Raw genomic sequence first — 22201 nt, 5'->3', positions numbered from 1 at the left:
TCAAATATCAACCACTTCAGTGCCTTCTGTTAACTCAGTGATCCGAAGAGGCCTCATTGATGCTTCATCATCACTTTGTGCCTTTGCGTTTGCTTTCCTAGTACCATAATCCCACAACAGTGAAGCGTATCTTATGCGAATTAGATTTGGGTCAAAGTCAATACATGGAATAACTTCACCAAAAGTAAGACACTAGGCATACGTAACCATATATAAACCACAATCCCTGCAAAGACATACATTAATAAGTAAGAAGTTGTTACAACTTTAATGCATATGTATATATACAAGTACTATGCATACTAATTACTTACAAGCTGCCACTTGGTTGTTGAGGCACATTCTCCACAATTAAAACACCAAACGGATCCATCTTATCATTCAATTTGTAATTAGGATGATTGTCGATGTCAATACCCTTATTCTCATAGAATTTACATTCAATGAGACATATAGGTATAACCTTAGCTAACTTTTCAATTTCATTAAGCACTGCAATATCATGACCAGCAGCTGACAAAGAATCATATACGTATATACATCTATGATTGAAAGATATAACTGCAAGAACCCAATGATGTTTTGCCTTTATGTGAACAGGAATGAACATATGATCAACCGTATGCCATGGCACTGTAGCATGCATACGAAATCCACTTACATACTCATTCAGATGATATTTCTTTCCACCAGCATTAAGAGTTGCATTATCCAATTTATACACATCAAACACAGTTGTAGCAATGTTCATGAAATTGCAGTCTACAGTGCTGAACTTATATGAGATATTGGAATCATACTTGGACTTCTTTCGCAGATAGTACAAGTATACACCAATTTTCTGCATTATAAATAAATTTCATACTTAATATTAAATAAACAAATTAAAAAAATCAAACCTTACATATGAAAATATCATGTACAAATCAGTGAAGGTATAACATACTTCATATGTATTTACAAATATATATTTTCAACTATAACAAAATAATCAATTGCAATTATTCATATTTAACACCAAACTAATATATATTTCAATATGTAAATCAATGTAAAAATACATCACTTACCTCATCTGACCACGTCTGGCTAGGAGTACCCATAATGTAGAACCAATTCTTGTCTTCAACAGATAAAATTTCAAAGTTGATAACTGGTATTTTTACCTTTCCCTTCAAATAATGTTCTTCTTTGATGTTCCTGTTTATTCATTATACATATTAGTCTGTAATTTACATAATCTTAATTTACAAAAGTTAGTACTATCAAGTTGTATTTTGTATACCTCTTCAAATGATATTTAAGAAGATCCAATGAAAGCCACGTCATGAACTTGTTGGTGACTTTAGTGTCTTCTATCGCATTAACTGGATAAGATATGAAGGGATGCTTCTGATCAAATGTTCTCCATTGCTCTTTCGTGCTTACTTTATTATTAAGTTATGCAATTAATTATGTATATATAATCAATTACATAAGATAATGCAGTATTATAAGAAACAATAAGTATACTGCTGAAACAAAAGTTAAATCATGTCTGAAAACTGCAACAGATGTATTTCTGAAATACATATGAACAAATGCAAAGTAAAAATGTCTAAACTATGCAACTTCAAAATGAAAAAAATATTCTTCAAAATATAACCATATCTCATTAAAAACATTTACTGTTGTTCCAAAAATACAAGTGAACAACAAAAACCAAACTCATACTTCACTATCCATTAGGAAAAAAATATAAAGTAAGCAAATTTGTTAACTAAATAAATTATGTTAAGAGTACTAACCATCTGCTAAACCAAAGTTCATTGTGAATGGTCACTCATTATATCTAGATGGTCGCCTAATCCTTGAAACATGCATTGGCGTTTGTTGTGCTTGATTTGCCGATGGATGTACAATTATACTTCGTTCAAGATTGACATACGCATTAAGACTGGGAAGAAGCTCATCCGGAAGAGTATTCTGAGAGTCAGACAAATGTTGATCAGCATTGCTTTCAACATTTACTCCCGCAGGAATGTGGACTGCACTCTTATATTGCTGATCTAACTTTGAATTATCCACATCATTAACCTCTGACTCATGTCCCGCTGGTGTATTTACATTCATCTCAATCGCACCTTCTTTGTTCTGCATAAATTTTATAAAGATCTAGTTAGATTGCATTTTTCAATAAATTAAAAATAGCAATCAATGCACGTATTGTAGATATCTTGAACTCATCTTAAACTTCAATATTGACTTTTGTTATGGAGTCAAGATCAATGCTTCTAAGGACGTCATCTGGAAATGTGAATTGAGATTCTGATATTTGTGCTTCACCAATACTTTTGTCAACTGATTTTGTGATCTACACATGTTCATACAAATAAAATAAAATAATATTTATGAAGAACTAAAAAACTAACCAATATGTATTCAGCATACCAGAGCGACACAAACATCTTTTGCTTTATGAACATCTATATCAGTTTTTTCCTTTAAAAAATGAAATAATAAAAAATTAAAATAATTTTTTTTGATCATTATAACTATACCTAACCAAAAAAAACAAAAAAAAATCTCTACCAGAACAATGTCATTATCCTCATTGTACCCATCAATCTCATTATACACATCATTCATACTGTTGCTTTGATATCCTGCCATCTCTTCGGCAACCTGCTTTAATACTATTTTTTATAATGATAAATTAGAATTGTATATATAAAATTAGTTGAATATAAATGTACAGAATTTACTTACCAATGTGACTTCAGGATTCTTATTAAACTCATGAACAAATTTTGTAGTCGCTTAATGGGGTGATGTACTCTTAACATTTTCATCCGCTGGTGGCTGATCAAATTCACTGCCTTTTGCTTGTTTCTTCGCGTTTAAAACATGAAAATATAAATAAAAAATTAGTAAATAACAACTTAGTTGTAAAAAAAATACATATGCTGTAAATGTATATATGTTGCACCTTATTTTGATTGATTGCATTCATCATCTGATCAAACCTGGAAGACACTAGGCCACGGATATCATTAAACTCTTTCCATAACTGAATTATAAAAAAAATTATTAGAAATGAAAAAATAAATTAATCAAAAGCTTAAAGAAAAATTACCTTTTCACAAAACTTATCAAAGACTTTCTTCGAGACAACACCTTCTTCATCTTCAGAACTAAACGAAGACAGAGCAGGTGACTGAACCGGAATAGATTTTTTACTGTTAGGACAGTTTATGTCCTTTCTATTTCCACGTAGCGTAACTTTTGTTTGAGTTGGCTTGTGAATTGGAGTCCTGACAAAAGACATCTTTGCAGTACGAGGTGGAGGGGTCCGTTTTGATGTCAGCTTATCTACACCTTTAGGATGTGGCTTCATTTTTTTCTTTATAGGTGAAGCTGCGAAATCGCCATGATGTTTTTTCTTTGTGGTAAACTGATTTTGTCTTTGTGGAGGATCTTGAAAATCATCATCTGAATCAATGTCATCTTCATTATGACTAGCAGATCCAGGAACAAGTTTCTTCGGTATATGAAAAGCTGAAATCTCCTTTCTTGTTGGCTCGATATTCTTAAAAACAACCTACAATTTAAATAACATAATGAAAATAATAATTTAGATGGTAAAATTAATTACATTATAAATCAGTTAACCATGATCTAAACCCAATAATGAATATACACTGACAAATCGTATGTTGTATATATACATATACCAGATCAGAAAATACATTTACAAAATAATCAACATCACATAGAAAAAAAAGTCGTAAAACTAACCTTGTCATCTGTATCATCAAACATACTTCCCATAAGAGTTTCATATCTTGGACGAGGAGAATTTGTCTTCCAATTCAAAATACGAGGGATTTGAGAATCCACCTTGGAAGCAACATTACGAGGCACGTTTGAACAACACTCGTACAACCAAATTTGAATGGCCAATGGCATTCCAAGAAGCATATAGAACTTTCCTTTCGGCTTCAACTTCTTATGTAAACTTCTAGCTAATTCTTCAAATGCAGCCGATCCCCACGGATAATCACTGTAGCAGCCACTCTCAACCAAATCAAAGTAGAGGCGTGGAATAGCTACGGTATCAACTGGCGATAGTAAGAATGCGTGAATAAAATACAAATTGGCAAACTTTAATGCATCTTCATCGTTATCATTCCCCCGAATTTTGTCAGAAACAACAACATATAAATCTTTTTTCTGTACAAAACTCTCACCATCAAAATATTGATCAATAATTCTATTTGGGCGCTCCTCGTCAAACACAAATTCATTCTTATTTGTAGCAGAATTCAAACCAGTCACCAAAGCAAACTCTCTAATAGTGAAATGTAGAATTGTGCTCTTTGCTTGAATGACTATGGCACTTGTAGAACTTTTCCTAGTTTCAAGTGACATAATGCATCTCCCTAACTGAGCTTGGACTACACAATCTTTATCTTCATGAAGAAACCAAATATACTTTTAGTACAAAACATCTTGTACTGATTCTTTGTCAACATTGTCTTGATACGGTCTTCAATGTCATTAACCGTATGACATCCTATATGAGGAGCAAATTTGGGCAATATCCGAGCCATGAATATTTGATCACGAATGACCTAAACAACAAAAAAATACACTTATATGACAAAACAGTGTCTTATATGTATTTATGAAATACATCTTAAAACTAGTTTATACAAATTGTCTTATATGTATTTATGAAATACATCTTATAGTTATTTTATAAGATGTATAATAACAAATACAACTATGTATGTAAAAAATACATTTCAACAAATAAGAAATACATATCACATTAAAAATCTAATGACTACCAAATACAACTTAACATCGAATAAAAATCTTAGAGGTAAACCTAAAAACACATATCTAACCTGTATGTATTTTCATAATACATATTAGAATTATATTTCAACAAACACATATGTATTTTATGAATACGAGATTATTACAAATTTAATTAAAAAGAAAATAATGTAACAACATGTATACAAATTATATAACATATGTATTTTCAGAATACATATTACACTTCTACAGTTGCTATTTCAGCCATTTTCCCAAAAGAATATATATATACATAAACCTAATAAATACAAATATCTTACACAAAATTTAGATATGAAATACATATTTAAAATATATTGTATATAGCATATACAATTCATATCAATAACAAGATTTTTGAATAGTACCATACCTCCTCCACCTTCTCTTGTTCAGATTCAGAATCTGATGCAACGGGACTTACAATTTTACTACATTCTCCTTTTTCATCTGACTTTTTCCTTTTCACTGATTTTTAAAATTTTATGGGAGATGAAGTTTTTTTCAATCCTTTTCTTTTCATTATTTCCACAATCTTTTCAGAATCTTTACGGTGCTTAGATTTCAACTCTCCAATGGTAAAACCTTCATTAGAGAAAACATTAGTAGAACCCAAATTAAAAACTTCATCTTGTGTTAAACCAAGACTAAACGATGGTACTTCATCGGTAAGTAAATTCTTCGGTTGATTTTCTCTAACTGAACTACTTCAATTTGCATGTTGAGCCATTATAAATTTTAACAGAAAAAAAAAATTGATCCAAAACAGAGAATTTTCGCAAAACTAATATTGAAAAAAATGGCGACACTAAACACATTAACAAAAATTAAATGAAAAAAAGTAACATGCATTAACTGAAAGAAATACTTACCTTAAAAAGTGGGTATGATCTTTATCAAGATCTTGGGAGAGATATGCAGAAATTGGAGAAAAAAAAGAAAAGAAACGGAAGTTGGAGGGAAGTAAATTGGAAAAGTAGAGTAAAAGTAGGAATGTGAAAAGTTTGAGGTGATATCACGCGCTTTTAAAAAATAATAATAAAATATTATTATTTTTGTTATAAGTTGTAATTTTACCAAACTATTATTATTTCTTGTAATTAAAGTCTTAAGGTTGTTAGTTTATTTAATTTTTCCTTTTTTTTAATGGTGTCTCCAAGATCCATAGCATTCAAATGGATTTCAGCATCCAATATCCATGAAATATAGTTTTTGCTAGAACTTCGAAGGGCAAGGAACTCAAATTTCATAAGATTAAACATATTAAAAGAAAGAGAAAAATAATATCTTAGGCTTCAAATTTTAAAACAGTGGAGTCTCGTACTGATAACGTGTTATAAAATAAAATGACGGAGTAAAAAATTTAAGGAACCTATACTGAAGCCTTTTGTTAATATCTGATTTTATGTGTACAAAATGAAAATAAAGGCACGTCTTTTATAGGCAATTTTGCCAACACAACAACCAATGGAAATTGATGGTTTGTGCATGAAAGTCTTCACTTGAAAATGAAGACAATGTTGAAAATGGGGAAGACATCCACTTTATTTCATAACATAATAATAATAATAATAATAATAATAATAATAATAATAATAATAATAATGGTCGATCATTGTTTTCGTTATACTTTTCTTCTTTAGTTATACTAGATGAGTTTCGCCGGTGCTATGCAGGGCCCAACATATCAAATTTGAAAATGTTTAGTTTGTATCTAATCTTTTTGCATCTACAATTTAAACACTAAATAGGAACACATAGCATATAACAATCAGAATTTTACGAACACAAAAATACAATTTCATTCGATAAAAGTAACAGAGATAGAAGACTGCCTATGAATTAGAGTACATTCAGGAGCAATGAGTTTTACTATTCTAAAATTACAACCACAAAGATGATAGCACAAACAAACATAGTTTAGACCCTAATTTTTCATGACTTATTAGTTTCTACACCTGTTGCTAGTAAATAAGTACTGTTAACTATGAATTAGAATAGACAAAGCCAGCTAATACACAACTACTTTCATCACTCATGTTTGATCATATTTTGCCATTAATTTTTGCTTGATCTTAATATGTATATTTACTTGCTTGTACTGATTGAGCAGTACAAAACATCATAACTTTAAGAACCCGAATCTTTATGCACACTTATGAGCTTGCTTTAATTTGCTACTCTCTAGCAAACTGGATAAAATTGGTAACAAAACAAACTTACAAATTGGACCAAAATAAGAGTCTGCATTGTATTATATGTTACTACCTTCGATACTTAAAATGAAAGAGCATGTTCTATCTATACCATGCGAAGTAGACAGTTTGCGACTCTAGTACATGTAGCTAATTTTGCACATATTGAATAATGGTCCGGTTTATTTGACATAGAAAATCTAAAGAACTTTAAAATTGAAAAATCAAACTAAAATGAATCAAATACAACAATATCAAAAAGATTATTAGTACATTTTTCTTATTCTTTTGAAAGGTGAAAGGAGGGATTACAAAAAAATGTGAATCTTGATCTACCTACTTCAATTTTGAGGCACCGCGAAACAGTTTCGATAAATAGAAAAATACTGACAGATATTTATTTTCTAAAACTCACACTTTCCAAACCAACATTTCTCACAGGGACTTGTGTGTTCATCCATTAGTAAGATAATAATCTTAAAAATTTTACGTAACAGAAGTACTATAAAGTTTATAGTGGAGATTTATTTATATACTATTTCTTTGACTCTGAGAATGAGCGAAATTTGAGAAATTTTGAATTTCTTGCAAAGAAACAACAATAAACTCAGTATATCCCATAGGTGAGAGATATGGAGAATGTAAGATGCAAGCAACATTATGAGGTAGAGAGATCATTTCAATTGTAAGAAAAGATAAAAAGGTCGTTTCTGATTGACCCTTGGCAATACATACTGTAGAAATGACTAGAACTATCCTTGAGAGAATATAACACCAGAAATTGCTAGAGATTCTCACGGACATCAACTCCTCTATGCTTCTGGCCAAGGGATTAATCAGTAATGCATTTCTATTCAAGTGTGAACATTAAGGAAAACCACAGGATATTCATAGTAGTTCTATTTTGTTGATTCAAGCAATATAAAGTGTTAACTAATATTTTCAGATAAAAATAAATGTGAACAATTGACAGTGAAAGAGGATACCTCGTGAATGGATTGATAACATGTATGGTAGAGAAAAGTATCGAAGATCCAAGATAATATTTTATTTATTATTATTATTTTTAGAGGGTGGGCAAGGAGAAGAGAGAGCATACATATAGTGGTCTATACTGCAACTTTTGAAGCAATTGAACTGTCCGGCATATTTAAAATTATCTAACATAATGTACTTTGACAAAACATGAGATACACCATTGTTGCAACACCTCCATATTAGAATACACAGAATAAAGCTGCATGATAAGAAAGTACAGGTCCTTAAAAGACCATAGATTAGAATGAATAGTGCAATCCAATAAGTAGAAAACTGTACCATATTATATGTTAGAGTTTGTGACCCGAATTTTGTTGATTCAACCCTGAAAAGTTCGTGGTGTGATCCATGTTTATGATTTTTCATAGAGTATGTGGTGGTAGCGTAGTGATCGAACCTGTATGTTTTTGGGCCTAGGACTTATTTTTATGCACATATTATATAAGTGCGTTTAGTGGGTTGTTTCAGGTTGTTCTCATATACATGAAATTGAGACTATCATCTCCATATTGTACTCCTCTCCATTATAGTGAATTCCTCTACCTCTTCCCGTGGATTTTCCTGCAAGGGTTTCCACGTAAATCTGTGTGTTCGTATTTTTCCTTTTGCTTGTGGTTTGCTTATTCTGTCCGATTCATAATAAACTAATATAAAAGCTAGATCGATTATTTTCTCGGGAATGACAACCATGAAGTATGATATTTCCCTGTTGGATTGCAACACTAGATTTTTGTTATGGCAGGTTAAGATATGAGATATGCTCGCACAGATAGATTTGGATGATGCTCTATAGGGGTGTACATAGGTCGGGTTGGTTCGATTTTTCATTAAAATATAACCAAACCAACAATGTCGGTTTTCTAAATCTATAAACTAAATCAAACCAATATACAATCGGTTTTTATATTTTGGTTTTAATCGATTTTTTTTTTGGTTTTCTCGGTTTTTTTACAATTATAATGTGATTGAAGAAAAAATTAAACGTTTTTACTAAAAAGATAAAAAAAAAAAAACAATGGTCATAGAGTAGTTCCAATTAAAATTAAGTTGGCAAATTACTAAGACGTTTAAACTACTATCTCTCAAAGTAATATTATGTGGATACTCAGTGGTTCAATTTGTAAGTCACTAGTCACAGTAGCTTGTCTAAAAGTTTTCTTCACATAAAATGTGAGCATAAAGAAGAATGAAGAATTAGAGACAACTTATTAAAAATTTAACTCCATAAAATAATTAACTATAACATAATTCCACAAGAAAAAAGAGAAAGAAGAGAAACAAACCTAAATTAAAACTTGACGAATGAGGAGAATGAGAAAAGTAAGATGAGAAAATAATGAGAACTCTCTGAAAACTTGGAAGTAAAATGTAAAGTGAAGCAATTGAAGAGTTATAGGTTTTTATATTAATATTGGATTTTGTATTAATCTGTTACTAATGGATAAAAATATTAGGGTAAAGGACAACAATAGCACCTAAAACTAAAATAATATCATAAAAATAGCACTCAAAATTAAATACCCTATAAATAGCCACAAACTAATTTCACTAGCTAACCTTCACTGTCATACGCTTAAACATAATAAAAAATGTCGTTAAAGTAACTTTCTCTTTCTTTCTTTCCTTTTCATTCACAATTTCCTTTCCATTCAAACTCCCAAACCTTCATTCTTTTACCTTTTTCGATACTTCAATTCATTTTTCTTATTCCATAAATTTTGTATTAAATCTCTAAAAATCTGCATTCAATTAGCTTCCTATAATTTTTTTCCATTGTAAAATTGCTCAAAATTGATACAAAATAATGGCTTCAACTTCAGTTTTAGTTTCAATAATGATAAAATACGGAGGTCAGTGGTTATCTGATGTTGAATTTAAGTGTATCAATGTGGTGTAAGAGAGTATCAACTGAGTATAGGGATTGCATGTGCATGCAAAGAATTCCCTTTCCCTTTTTTAAAAAGTATATCAATGTAGTATAAAAGTGTATCAATGTGACATAAAAATGTATTAAATGGGTATAAAGACTGTATATGCATCCATAGGTTCCCCTTCTCTTTTTTTTTTAAAAAAGTGTATCAATGTGGTATAAAAGTGTATCAAATTGGTATAAAAGAGTATCAATTGGGTATAGAGACTGTATGTGCATACAAAGGTTCCCCTTCTCTCTTTTAAAAAATGCGTATCAATCTGATATAAAAGAGTATCTATTGGTATATTCTTTTTTTTTTAATCTTTACATGCATCAAAACATCTCCGACTCACCGTGATTGAGTCAGCCTCTACGAAGAACATCTCCGACTCACAGTGATTGAATCAACCTCTGAGAAGAACATGGACCAAGACATGACTTTTCTCTTACCTTGAGACCTCATTATTTTATTTTTTTCTTCTTCAAGTTTAAAGAACTATGACATTGCTTCAAGTACAAACCTATATGTATTGATTCTGTAAAATAATCATCATTAACAACAAATTTGAGGTCAAAATTGACCGCTTTACCCGTTAATTTTAATTTTCCTTTATATCCTATTTTTTGCTTCATGTTCATAGTTTTCAATGCTCCAATGCAAGAAACAACAAATCAATTTTTGATATTGATCATAACATACAGTAGATTGATCGATGCATAATAGAGGAGAAAAAAAAGATTTGAGAAAGTATATTTAGAAAAGAAAAGTGATTTAAGAGTAACAACTATAAAGAGCATTTAATTTCCTTAATTGTGTAAGGAGAGTGGTTTTGGGCCAAGTGGCTAAAAAAGGAAATAAATTGGGTCAACTGGCTCCAATTGTCCATATTTTCATAGTGTGGGCCATTTCTTTTTAAAATGGTCAGTTCATGTCCTTTTCCCTAAATGTTATAACTAAAGGCCCAAGAATATATATCTATTTTCTGAATATAAAAAAGTTGTAAAAGTAATTAGAAAGTAGATTATAAGTAATATTTTTTTACGTATAAAAAATTAAAATTATATATGTATTATGTCAGTTCGGTTTAGGTTCGGTTTGATTTTATTTTTGCTAATACCAAATAAAACCAAGAATGATCGTTTTTTTTAACACCAAACCAATCAAACCAAACCATAAGTCGAGTTTTTTGCTCGATTTGGTTTGATTCATCAGTTCGGTTTGACTTAACGGTTCAGTTTGTACACCCCTAATGCTCTAGTAGGGTTTGATAAGATGCCCTCATCATGAACAGAAGAGGATAAACGGCGTAAGGATCGAAAGGCTCTGTCTCAGATCCACCATCAGTTATCCAATCAAATTCTACAGGATGTTTTGAAGGAGACCACTGTCTCTATATTGTGGTTAAAACTGGAATCATTATGTATGACGAAGAGTCTAACAAGTAAGTTGTATCTCAAACAATGACTTTATTCCCATCGCATGTCTGAGGGTACGTCCTTAGAGGATCACCTATCTGTCATTAAGAAAATTGTCTCTGATTTAAAGACTCTGGAGGTTAAGTATGATGAGAAAGATCTAGGGCTGATTTTGTTATGTTTATTGCCTGCATCATACACAACCTTTAGGGATACGATTTTATATAGTCGTGATACCCTGACCATAGATAAAGTCTACGATAAATTATTCTCTAAGGAAAAGATGAAGTATCTGGTGAATGGGTCGGAGACTCAAGGAGATGGTCTCATTGTTCGAGAAAAAACTCGTGAGAGGAACTCTAGGGGTGATGATAGAAATCGATCAAAATCCAGAAACAAAAACAAAACCTGTAATTACTCCAAGAATAAGGGCCATATCAAATTCGAATGTTATAAGTTAAAGAATAGAGATAAAATAAAAGCTCCAAAACCAAATGAAAACCAACTAGAGAAGTCTGGTGAAGCCAGTTTTATTGAAGATGGCGGTAGTGATGGAGAACTTTTGGTAGTTTTTGATGTTAAGTTTGAACCCTGTGAGGATTGGATTCTTGATTCATCTTGTACGTTTCATATGTGTCGCAATCGGGATTGGTTTACAACATATGAAATAGTCTCTAAAGGTGCTGTGTTGATAGGAAATAACACACTTTGTAAGATAACTAGTGTTAGAACAATCAGGATCATGATGTTTAATGGGGTTGTGAGGACACTTGGTGATGTGCGGTATGTCCCAGACCTAAAGAAAAATCTTATTTCTTTGAGTGCCCTTGATTCGAACAGATATAAGTACACTGGTGAAGGTGGAGTCCTGAAGATTCCTAAAGATGCTCTTGTTGTGATGAAGGGACAGAGAAAGACTACAAATTTATAGATCTTACAAGACTCTACGGTAAAGACTGCAAATTTGTACATCTTGCAAGACTCTATGGTTATAAGTGATGCAGCTGTCTCTACTTCCTCTCTATCGGATAGTGATGTTTCTAAACTTTGGCATATGTGCCTATGAGTGAAAATGGGATGGCTGAACTAAGCAGGAGAGGACTTCTTAATGGGTAGAGTATTATCAAATTGAAGTTATGTGAGCACTGTATTTTTAGGAAGCAGAAGAGAGTCAAATTCACTAAAGGCATCCACTCAATTAAAGGCACACTTGATTACATTCATTCTGATCTTTGGGGTCCTTCTAGAGTACCTTCTAGAGGAGGTGCTAATTATTGTTGACTATTACTGATGACTATTCCAAAAAAGATTGGTTGTTCTTCCTAAAGTAAAAGAATAATGTGTTGCCTACTTTCAAGGAGTGAAAGACTATGATTAAAAAACAAATAGGGAAGCGGGTAAAATGCCTTCGGACTGATAATGGTTTAGAGTTTTGTTCTAATGAATTTAATGTTCTGTGCAAGTCAGAAGGAATTGTGAGGCACTTAACAGTTCGTCATACTCCGCAGCAGAATGGTATGGTCGAATGAATGAATAGGACTATAATAGAGAAGGTGTGTTGTATGCTCTCTAATGCTGGTTTACCCAAGTTTTTTTAGGTTGAAGTTACTTCCACAACTTGTCTTCTTATTAACCGCTCTCCCTCGGTCGTGATTGATAAAAAAAACTCCACTAGAGGTATGGTCTGGCACTCCTGCTAGTTATTCTAATTTGAGGATATTTGGATGTCCTGCTTATGCTCATGTTGATAAAGGAAAGTTGGAACCTAGATCTGTCAAGTGCTTATTTATGGGTTATAATCCTGGTGTTAAAAGTTATAATCTTTAGTGTCCAGAAAACAGAAAGGTTATAATTAGCAGAGATGTTGTGTTCGATGAAACTGCCATGCTTTGGGCTTCCTCTAAATCTAGTGCTTCGCCCCCAGATGAGCCTAGTGACATAAATCAACCAAAGTCAAGCACCCACGTTGAATTGCGAATTGGAGCAGAGTCTACGCCAGTGCCTACTTCTCAGTCTAGCCCCGAGATACAGAGTGATACTGTTTCTTCTTTACCACCAGTGATGCCACAATATTCTATTGTTAAATATAGGCCTAGAAGAGTATTAGACCTCCTCAGAAATATGTTGAAGCTGATTTGGTTGCTTATGCATTGAATATAGCAGAAGGTACTGATTCCAGTGAACAACCTTCTTCTTATTCAGAGCCAGTTAGTTGCGATGATTTTGGCTGATGGATGATTTCTATACAGGAGGAGATGGACTCACTTCATAAGAATGGCACATGGGATCTGGTGAGATTGACTAAAGATAAGAAAGTTATCCGTTGCAACTGGGTATTTAAAAGAAAAAAAGAGCATTGGGAGGTGAAGATGCTAGGTACAAAGCAAGACTAGTTGCTAAAGGTTACAATCAAGTTCCAAGTGTTGACTTCATAGATGTGTTTTCTCCATTTGTAAAGCATAGTTCGATTAAAGCCTTGCTTGGTATTGTGGCCATGCATAATCTTGAGCTTGAGCGGTTGGATGTCAAAACTGTATTCTCATGTGGAGAACTTGAGGAGGACATCTATATGCAACAACCCAAGGGTTTTGTAGTCTCAGGAAAGAAGGACTATGTATGCTTACTGAAAAAGTCTCTTTATGATTTAAAACAGTCGCCCAGACAGTGGTTAAAGGGGTTTGTCTCCTTTATGACTTCTCATATGTTTCAGAGTAGTAGTTATGATAGTTGTGTCTACTTCAAGGAGGTAAGTGATGGTTTATTCATGTATCTTCTCTTATATGTTGATAATATGTTGATAGCAACAAAGGATATAAGAGAGATAATAAAAGTCAAAGTCCAGCTTAGCAAGGAGTTTAAGATGAAGGATATCGGAGCAATAAATATTCTTGGCATGGAAATTCTGAGGGATAGAGAGAAGTGTAAGTTATACTTGAGTCAGAAAAAGTATATTGAGAAAGTGCTTCACAGGTTCAATATGCAAAATTCCAAACCTGTCAGTACTCCATTGGCAGCTCACTTTAAACTCTCAGCCACATTATCTCTAAAGACAGATGATGAGCGTGACTATATGTCTCGAGTTCTATACTCTAGTGTCGTCGGGTCTCTTATGTATGCGATGGTGTGTTCCTGATCAGATTTATCATATGCAGTCAGTGCAGTTAGTAGATACATGGCAAATCCTGGTAAAGAATATTGAAAAGCAGTTTAGTGGATTTTCAGATACTTACATGGATCTGCTGATGTTTGTTTGCAGTTTGGGCAAAATAGAGATGGAGTGATTGGGTATGTAGATTCTGATTTCGCAGGAGACCTTGATAAAAGGATGTCCCTTACAGGATATGTTTTCACCATTGGTGGTTGTTCTATCAGTTGGAAAACTACTTTACAGACTACGATTGCTTTGTCAACTACTGAGACAGAGTACATGGCTATTACAGAGGCTTGCAAGGAAGCTATTTGGTTGAAGGGTCTGTTTGGTGAACTTAGCAAAGACTTGCAGATTACTACGATCTTTTGCGACAGTCAGAGTGCTATCTTCCTTACAAAATATCAGATGTTTCACAAGAGGACAAAGCATATCGATGTTCGATATCATTTTATGCGTGAAATTATTGCTCGTGGTGATATTGTGGTAAGCAAGATTAGTACCCATGATAACCCTGCTGATATAATGACGAAGATACTACCAAGTGCCAAGTTTGAGCATTGCTTAGACTTGGTTGGTGTTAGCAGTTAAGATGTGCCCTTAGGAGCTTTTGTGGAAGAGGTGGAGAGTTTGTCTTGAAATAGGGTTGAGTTCTGAGTTAGAATTTGTGTCAAGGTGGAGATTGTTTAGATTTTGTGACCCGAATTTTGTTGATCCAGCCCTAAAAGGTTCGCGGTGCGACCCATGTTTGAGATTTTTCATGAGGTCTGTGGTGGTAGCTTAGGGATCGGACCTGTATGTTTTTGGGCCTAGGATTTATTTGTATGCACGTATTATATAAGTGCTTTTAGTGGGCTATTTTGGATTGTTCTCATATACATAAAATTGAGACTATCGTCTCCATATTGTACTCCTCTCCATTATATTGAATTCCTCTGCCTCTGCCCGTAGTTTTCCCTGCAAGGGTTTCTATGTAAATCTATGTGTTCTTGTTTTTCCTTTCGCTTGTGGTTTGTTTATTCTATCCGATTTATAACATTATAAGTGCCACATTGAATTTTGACTAGCCAGCCATAGATTGATAGATGTTAGGAAACACTGAGTGTTCAGAGTAACAAAAGTCATATACTCCGATAGAAAAAGGAATACCAGGGGAGCAACAATATCACTTTTTTTATGAGGCATAGTCTTCAATTTTTATTTTAAAAGATTAGAGATTACAAGTCGATCTTAGAAAAACAACCAAAGCGGAAGGAGAAAATTACCACATAACACCCTAGAAGAGAACTGTACACTAATTTAGATCAATCCTTTCACAATCAGGATTGCAAAATGTTTGGTGTATGCCATAGACCCTGGTCGAATGCGTGCTCATAACAGGATAAAATTATTAAAGATTGAGTAGCATATGTGAGTGTGGATCTACTGGCCATAACAGATAAGCTCACTATAAGCGTGTTTAGATTGTGGATTTGCTGGCCATAACAGATAAGCTCACTATAAGAATGTTCAGTTAAAAGAAGTTTAGATTAGAATAATAAGATGAGTAAAGGGGACCTGTAAAGTGACTCTGAAGAAGCTGACAACCCATTTCAAGAAAATTGAGTTCATTCTTTTAGAACAACATCAGTTGAGGTACATCAATGCTTGCCTTCTTCAACTCTTCTATTTCATCTCTAATGAAAAAACAATCTGGTAGCAGATTTTATAGGTAGTGACAAAGATGATGCTAGTGACAAATAAGTTAATTACATGTTATTTGTTTATTTATTTTGATGAAGAACTCATTGTACATAATCTATAAAATATAAATATTGAAAAGGGGATACAAAGTTACCTTGGCCAATCATTCTAATAAGAAAATTGTTGAGACCTGTGACGAGCATGTAATCACTCTCTTTATTGGCTTGGGTGGTGCCCATGCTGAGCAGGGGTACTTGTTTGCTTGACATAATTGTTTCTGTTATTTGGATAGTTGTAGATTGTCAAAGGGTCAATACTGAAAAGACATATTTATACCTGTATCATTCATTATTGGATTACTGAATCAAGTTTCCGACTTAACTTGCCTCAAGAATATCTATTCGAAGTATCTCTTTCAAAAATTACATATTGAAAGCCTTGAACATCTTCCCGTATCCCTTATCACAGAATCTGCTATATCTTTATTTTTCGAGCATGGATTTTCATCCAATCAGTATAGAAAATGTGAATTTTAAGACGCCAAATTCACAAGGGTATTTGCTAAACAAAGGTTTGACGAACGCAAATTAATGAAATCGGGAAGTAGTTCTCAATCAATAAAATAATTGGTATACATGTATGTATCTTAGAGTTCAAAAATCACTTCCCATGTATATGCTTTTTGTGCATTCACGCTGTTTCCCTCCATTTCAATTTTCAATTTTTTTTTTATTGAATTAAGTTTTTATTGACATTAAAAACTACTACTACTAAATAACTGTGATCATTTTTCTCACTCTTTGAATTTTTATATTGCTAACAAGAAGTCTTGCAATTTTCGATCTTGTTAACAAATGCGTAAGTCTTAGCATGTATTTTGTTGATAAGGATACAATAGGATTAAAGAAAATTATATAAGAGTATAGTTGGAAAAAAAAAAATGAAAACCATGGCACACCACCAATTTGATGGTTCAAGAAATTGTTTCATTCCATGGTTATCAAACCATGGAATAGTAACCTACCATACCACCATTTGTAGAAAACCATGAAAACAAATATGGTTCCCATGATAATCATACCATACCATACCATGGGAAACCACCATCCAAACAGGTTGTTAATGTGAAAGTCAGAGTCATGATTCTAGAAGGAATGAAAGAGGTGGATATGGTTTTGCTAAATATCAGTCATGTAAAATGACAATATTGCCATGAGTAATGGGTATATTTAAAATCTTGCCATTAGTCGTCCTTCAACTTACTCTTCTATATAAATATAAATAAATAATAAATAATATTATATAATGAAGGGCCTATTTTACGGGACCAATATTACAGTTTTAAATGTATTTATCAATATTTAATTAGTTTGTCAAAAAGAATTAAATTAAAAATTTTAAATAAACACAATAGAAAATAATAATAGAGATCACAATTTAAAAAAATATATTTTTTATTTTTATAAAATCAAATAATAGCTTACAACTTATTTAAATTGCCATAATTAAAATTAAAATGTAATATGCTTCAATGTTTATTTTTAACATCATGTCAAACACATTTTCTTGAATTAAATAACTAATTTAATGTTTTTATTTTTTAATTTTATTTGAAAATTATACAGCAGGATAAATTAAAATTATAAGTGTCAGTATATTAACATTTTTTATAAAATCTTAGAGGCAATATTTTCTTAAAATTTAGTTTTTTTACCTAATATACCATATAAATAAAAGTAAATAGCTTATTCATATTAAGGAAATAAGAAATTGTTCTAACCCTTATAAATATATCAGACATTCATTTTCATAATGAAAAAATATAAAATTACTAAAGATACATTATTGATAGTTGAAAATTATCCATAAAAAATAGAGCACAAATTAAATTAATATTGATGGAGTAAAAATTTTTATTTAAGGGATTAAAAAAATTTATGTTACTTATGTGTTAGTTTAAAGAAATTTTACATACAGTTGATTCATCTATTATGTCGTACTTCCTCCATTCCTTTTTATGCTTCATTTAGGTTAGACACACGTTTTAGTAAAGTTTTTACTCCTATAAATTTAAAATTAATTTTACTAATAGAACCTTAATTAAATTTTATACCTCTTTCCAAATCAATAATGATTACATTTATTGAACAAGGGCATAAAGATTAAAGAAGTAAATATTTAGGAATATAAGCACAACCCAAATGGAACAAATAAAAAGGAATGAATAGAATTATAAGACACACGTTTTAGTAAAGTTTTTACTCCTATAAATTTAAAATTAATTTTACTAATAGAACCTTAATTAAATTTTATACCTCTTTCCAAATCAATAATGATTACATTTATTGAACAAGGGCATAAAGATTAAAGAAGTAAATATTTAGGAATATAAGCACAATCCAAATGGAACAAATAAAAAGGAATGAATAGAATTATATACTCTTATTTTAAAAATTACAAGTCTCAATTTTTATGAAAGCTTACATATAAATATATTTATATAATATAGTTAAAGTTCTTTACACTAGCCATTTAATAGACTTCAATCTTTTTCAAAAATTTATCTTTTAAATATCTTTTTTTGCAAGTTGATATGCACGTCAATTGTGATTACACCTACAATTCATAAGTGCATACAAAAATTGTGTATTCGAACCCTTATATGAATATCACATATGTAATTTTTTTTATTTATAGTAAAACATTTATAGACCAATTTATTTATTTTCTGTGAAATTATTTGATAACTAACAAAAAGAAATATCTTGAAATAGGTTAACTTTAAATTTTAATCCATCCAAGTTCATGCGTGACAATATTTGTTGGGCAAAAAACTAATAATATTAGAAGCTTAGAGTATTGAAAATTTCGACGGAGTAAAAACTTTCACTTGAAAAGGTTAAAATATAAGAAAATAACTATATGAAGAAAAAAATCAGCATTTATCACATAAAAATAAAAAATAATTTGAATTTTATAGAAACAATTTAATATTCTACAGAAGGAGATTCTGATTATAAATTTGAATTTATTTAAAATATTACATTGTAAATAATATGGTTGAATAAGTTGGCACTTAAAAGTAAAAATGTTGTTTGCCACATAATGGGTCACTGAGAAAATGTAGACATCTAAGCTAGAAAAAAAAAATGGCCAATGGAATTCTTTATTGATATGATTATAGATTATTGATTGTATCATTTAAATGTGAAATGATATATATGCGCTTGGTTGTCCTCTTTATTTAGTGGATTAAAAAAGATTATGTTATTTACATGTTAGTTTAAATAAATTTTACATGCAGGTTGATTTATCTATTATGTCGTACTTGCTCCATTCCTTTTTATTTCCTTTTTAACAGATTTATTACTCCTATAAAATTAAAAGCAATTTTACTAATATAATTCTAATTAAATTTTATACCTCTTTCCAAGTCAATAGTAATTAAATTTATTGAATAAGGGCATAGTATGAAGATTTTGTTTAAACTATTCTTGAAAGATTAAAGGAGTAAATATTTAGGAATATAAGCACAATCTAAATGAAACAAATAAAAAGGACTGGATGGAGTATTATATACTCTTATTTTTAAGATTACAAATCTTATGTTTTATGAAAGCTTACGTAGAAATACATTTATATAATATCATAAAAGTGCTTTACACTAATCATGTAATATACTTCAATCTTTTTCAAAAATTTATCTTTTAAATATCTTTTTTTTTTTTGCGAGTTGATATGCACGTCAATTGTGATTACACCTACAACTAATAAGTAAATACAAAAATTGTGCGTTCGAAGCCTTATATGAATATCACATATGTAATTCTTTTTTATTTCTCATAAAACGTTTTATAGACTGTTTTAATGATATTTTCTGTAAAATTATTTGATAACTAACAAAAAAATATATCTTCAAATAAGTTAACAACTTTAAATTTTAACCCACCAAGTTCATATGTGACAGTATTTGTTGGGCAAAAACTAATATTATTAAAATATTAGAGTATTGGAAATTTCTACGGAGTAAAAATTCTCACTTGAAAAAATTAAAATCTAAGAAAAAAAATATATGAAAAAAAAATTCAACATTTACCACATAAAAATAAAAATATAATTTGAATTCTATATAAACAATCTAATATTTTGTGGAAGGAGATTTAGATTGTAAATTTAAATTTATTTAAAATATTATGTTGTAAATAATATCGTTGAATAAATTGAGATTTCACAGTAAAAATATTGTTAGCCACATAATGGATCCAATGTGAAAATGTAGACACCTAAGCTAGAGAAAAAATGGCCAATGAAATTCTTTATTGATATGACTATTGATTATTGATTATTGATTGTACCATCAAAATGTGAAAATAACATATATGCCCTTGGTCGTCCTTCTACTTATCTTTTTATATAATAAATAAATATAAATTTTCTTCTATTTTCTCTTCTTGGCCTGAGGTTCCTAGTTCGTTCTTCACTTTAAGCTTCTGCAGATATGCTTACGATATTATCAATTACTATTTTGACAAATTTATGCTTTAGATTTAGGATTTTGTTAGAGTGAAAATTCTTGATTTGAGGCTCAAATAATGATTTGTTTTAGTTGAAATTTGACATACTAGTGCATACTCTAATGAAAATATATATATATTTGAACAGATTTTGATCATTCAGAAGATTTACGAAAGGAAAAGTTTGTAAATTGACGTTTGGGCTTCGATTGGAGGCAAGTTGAGATTTTCTTAGACTCTTTGTAACGACCTAAAAATTTAATAAAATATATGAAATTTGTGATTTTGTGTGATTTGACTGTTTTACCCCTCCCCATAGTTGCATTATGATATTTCTGGGGTGAGTGATTGACATACTTTTTGATGCATTTTGATATCATTTATGTGATATTGTGGTTTTCGATGGCTCCGAGAGCCTTATTTTAGACTTATATGGATATCTTTTGATCCGTGAGACGGATGGTCAAATGGACTGCGCCAGCAGCTCCAAAATATCAATTTTAGGCTAGATAGACCTATGGTTCGGGTCCTGGTGCACTCGAGCTCCTTTCGACCTATTGATCGGAAAGTTGAAAAATTAGAAATTTGGGTGTGGGACCCACATCTGGTCGAAACGACCTCGTCTGGAAAATCCGACTTCACCAACAGATCCAGAATATTGAATTTAGGGTGTTAGATATTTGGTATGATTTTACGGATTTTAAATCTCATTTCGACCCCCGGTATGGAAAATTGTGATTTCAGATTTTGGGAGTCAATTTTGTGAAAACAATATTTTTAAAAAAAATTTGATATCTCCATTGCATCCGGAACGTCGAATTTAGTATGGTTGCATAGTTCGTTTGTGTATATCGAACTCCGAACGAATTCCGGGCACCCCGTTGAAGTCCGTAACGACTTAAGTGAAAAACCTGCACTAAATATTGCAGAAAAACTGCAATATAATAGTTTTATTCCACCTATTTTTGGCCCATTTTGCACATTTTCAACTTGCCTCTTGAGAGTTAAACCCTAAAATATTGTGGGAGCTTAAAAGTAACGTTTATGGGAGCTTGGGAAGCTAGATTAACATCTATTTCTTGGTTTTATTATGGATTTAAGGTTAGAAATCACCCTTTTCTTAGTAATTCTTGATTAATTTCTTAAAACCCCAAAAATCTTAGGGCTTGTTTTTAAACCTCAATTTCAGTTTTTTTTCACTTGAATAATGTTATTATCTTATAATTACTAGTTTTTAATCAATTTAAACTTCAAAACAACTCTGATTCTTGATTTTAACTCGGATTTCAAAGATTCTACCCAATAAATCTCAAAAAATAAATTTTCTTCTATTTGAACCTCGTTTTTTAATCGATTTAACTTAGGTTTTCAGATGTAGGTTCCTAAAAATATGGGGAACATGTTTTTGAAGTAAAGTTTCGATTTTGCCCTTCTTTTTTAAAAACTCATT

General features: G+C 31.1%; 1 protein-coding gene across 1 annotated transcript; it reads right to left on the bottom strand.

Annotated features, from left to right (window-relative positions):
• LOC124896824 lies at positions 1-4410 on the bottom strand. Its single transcript, XM_047408664.1, has 12 exons — positions 3778-4410; positions 3116-3580; positions 2969-3049; positions 2572-2664; positions 2431-2481; positions 2246-2353; positions 1908-2133; positions 1286-1367; positions 1071-1200; positions 315-841; positions 203-226; positions 1-97 (listed from the first exon to the last, which is right to left on the bottom strand). Exons 1-12 carry the CDS (start codon positions 4408-4410, stop codon positions 1-3), a joined length of 2517 nt encoding a protein of 838 aa, XP_047264620.1.
• Between the last annotated feature and the right edge of the window lie 17791 nt (positions 4411-22201).

Source organism: Capsicum annuum, chromosome 3, assembly GCF_002878395.1.
Source record: "Capsicum annuum cultivar UCD-10X-F1 chromosome 3, UCD10Xv1.1, whole genome shotgun sequence".
Taxonomy (NCBI): Eukaryota; Viridiplantae; Streptophyta; class Magnoliopsida; order Solanales; family Solanaceae; genus Capsicum; species Capsicum annuum.
Note: the sequence above shows the minus strand (reverse complement) of the source record. Positions and strands in the feature narration are given on the sequence as shown.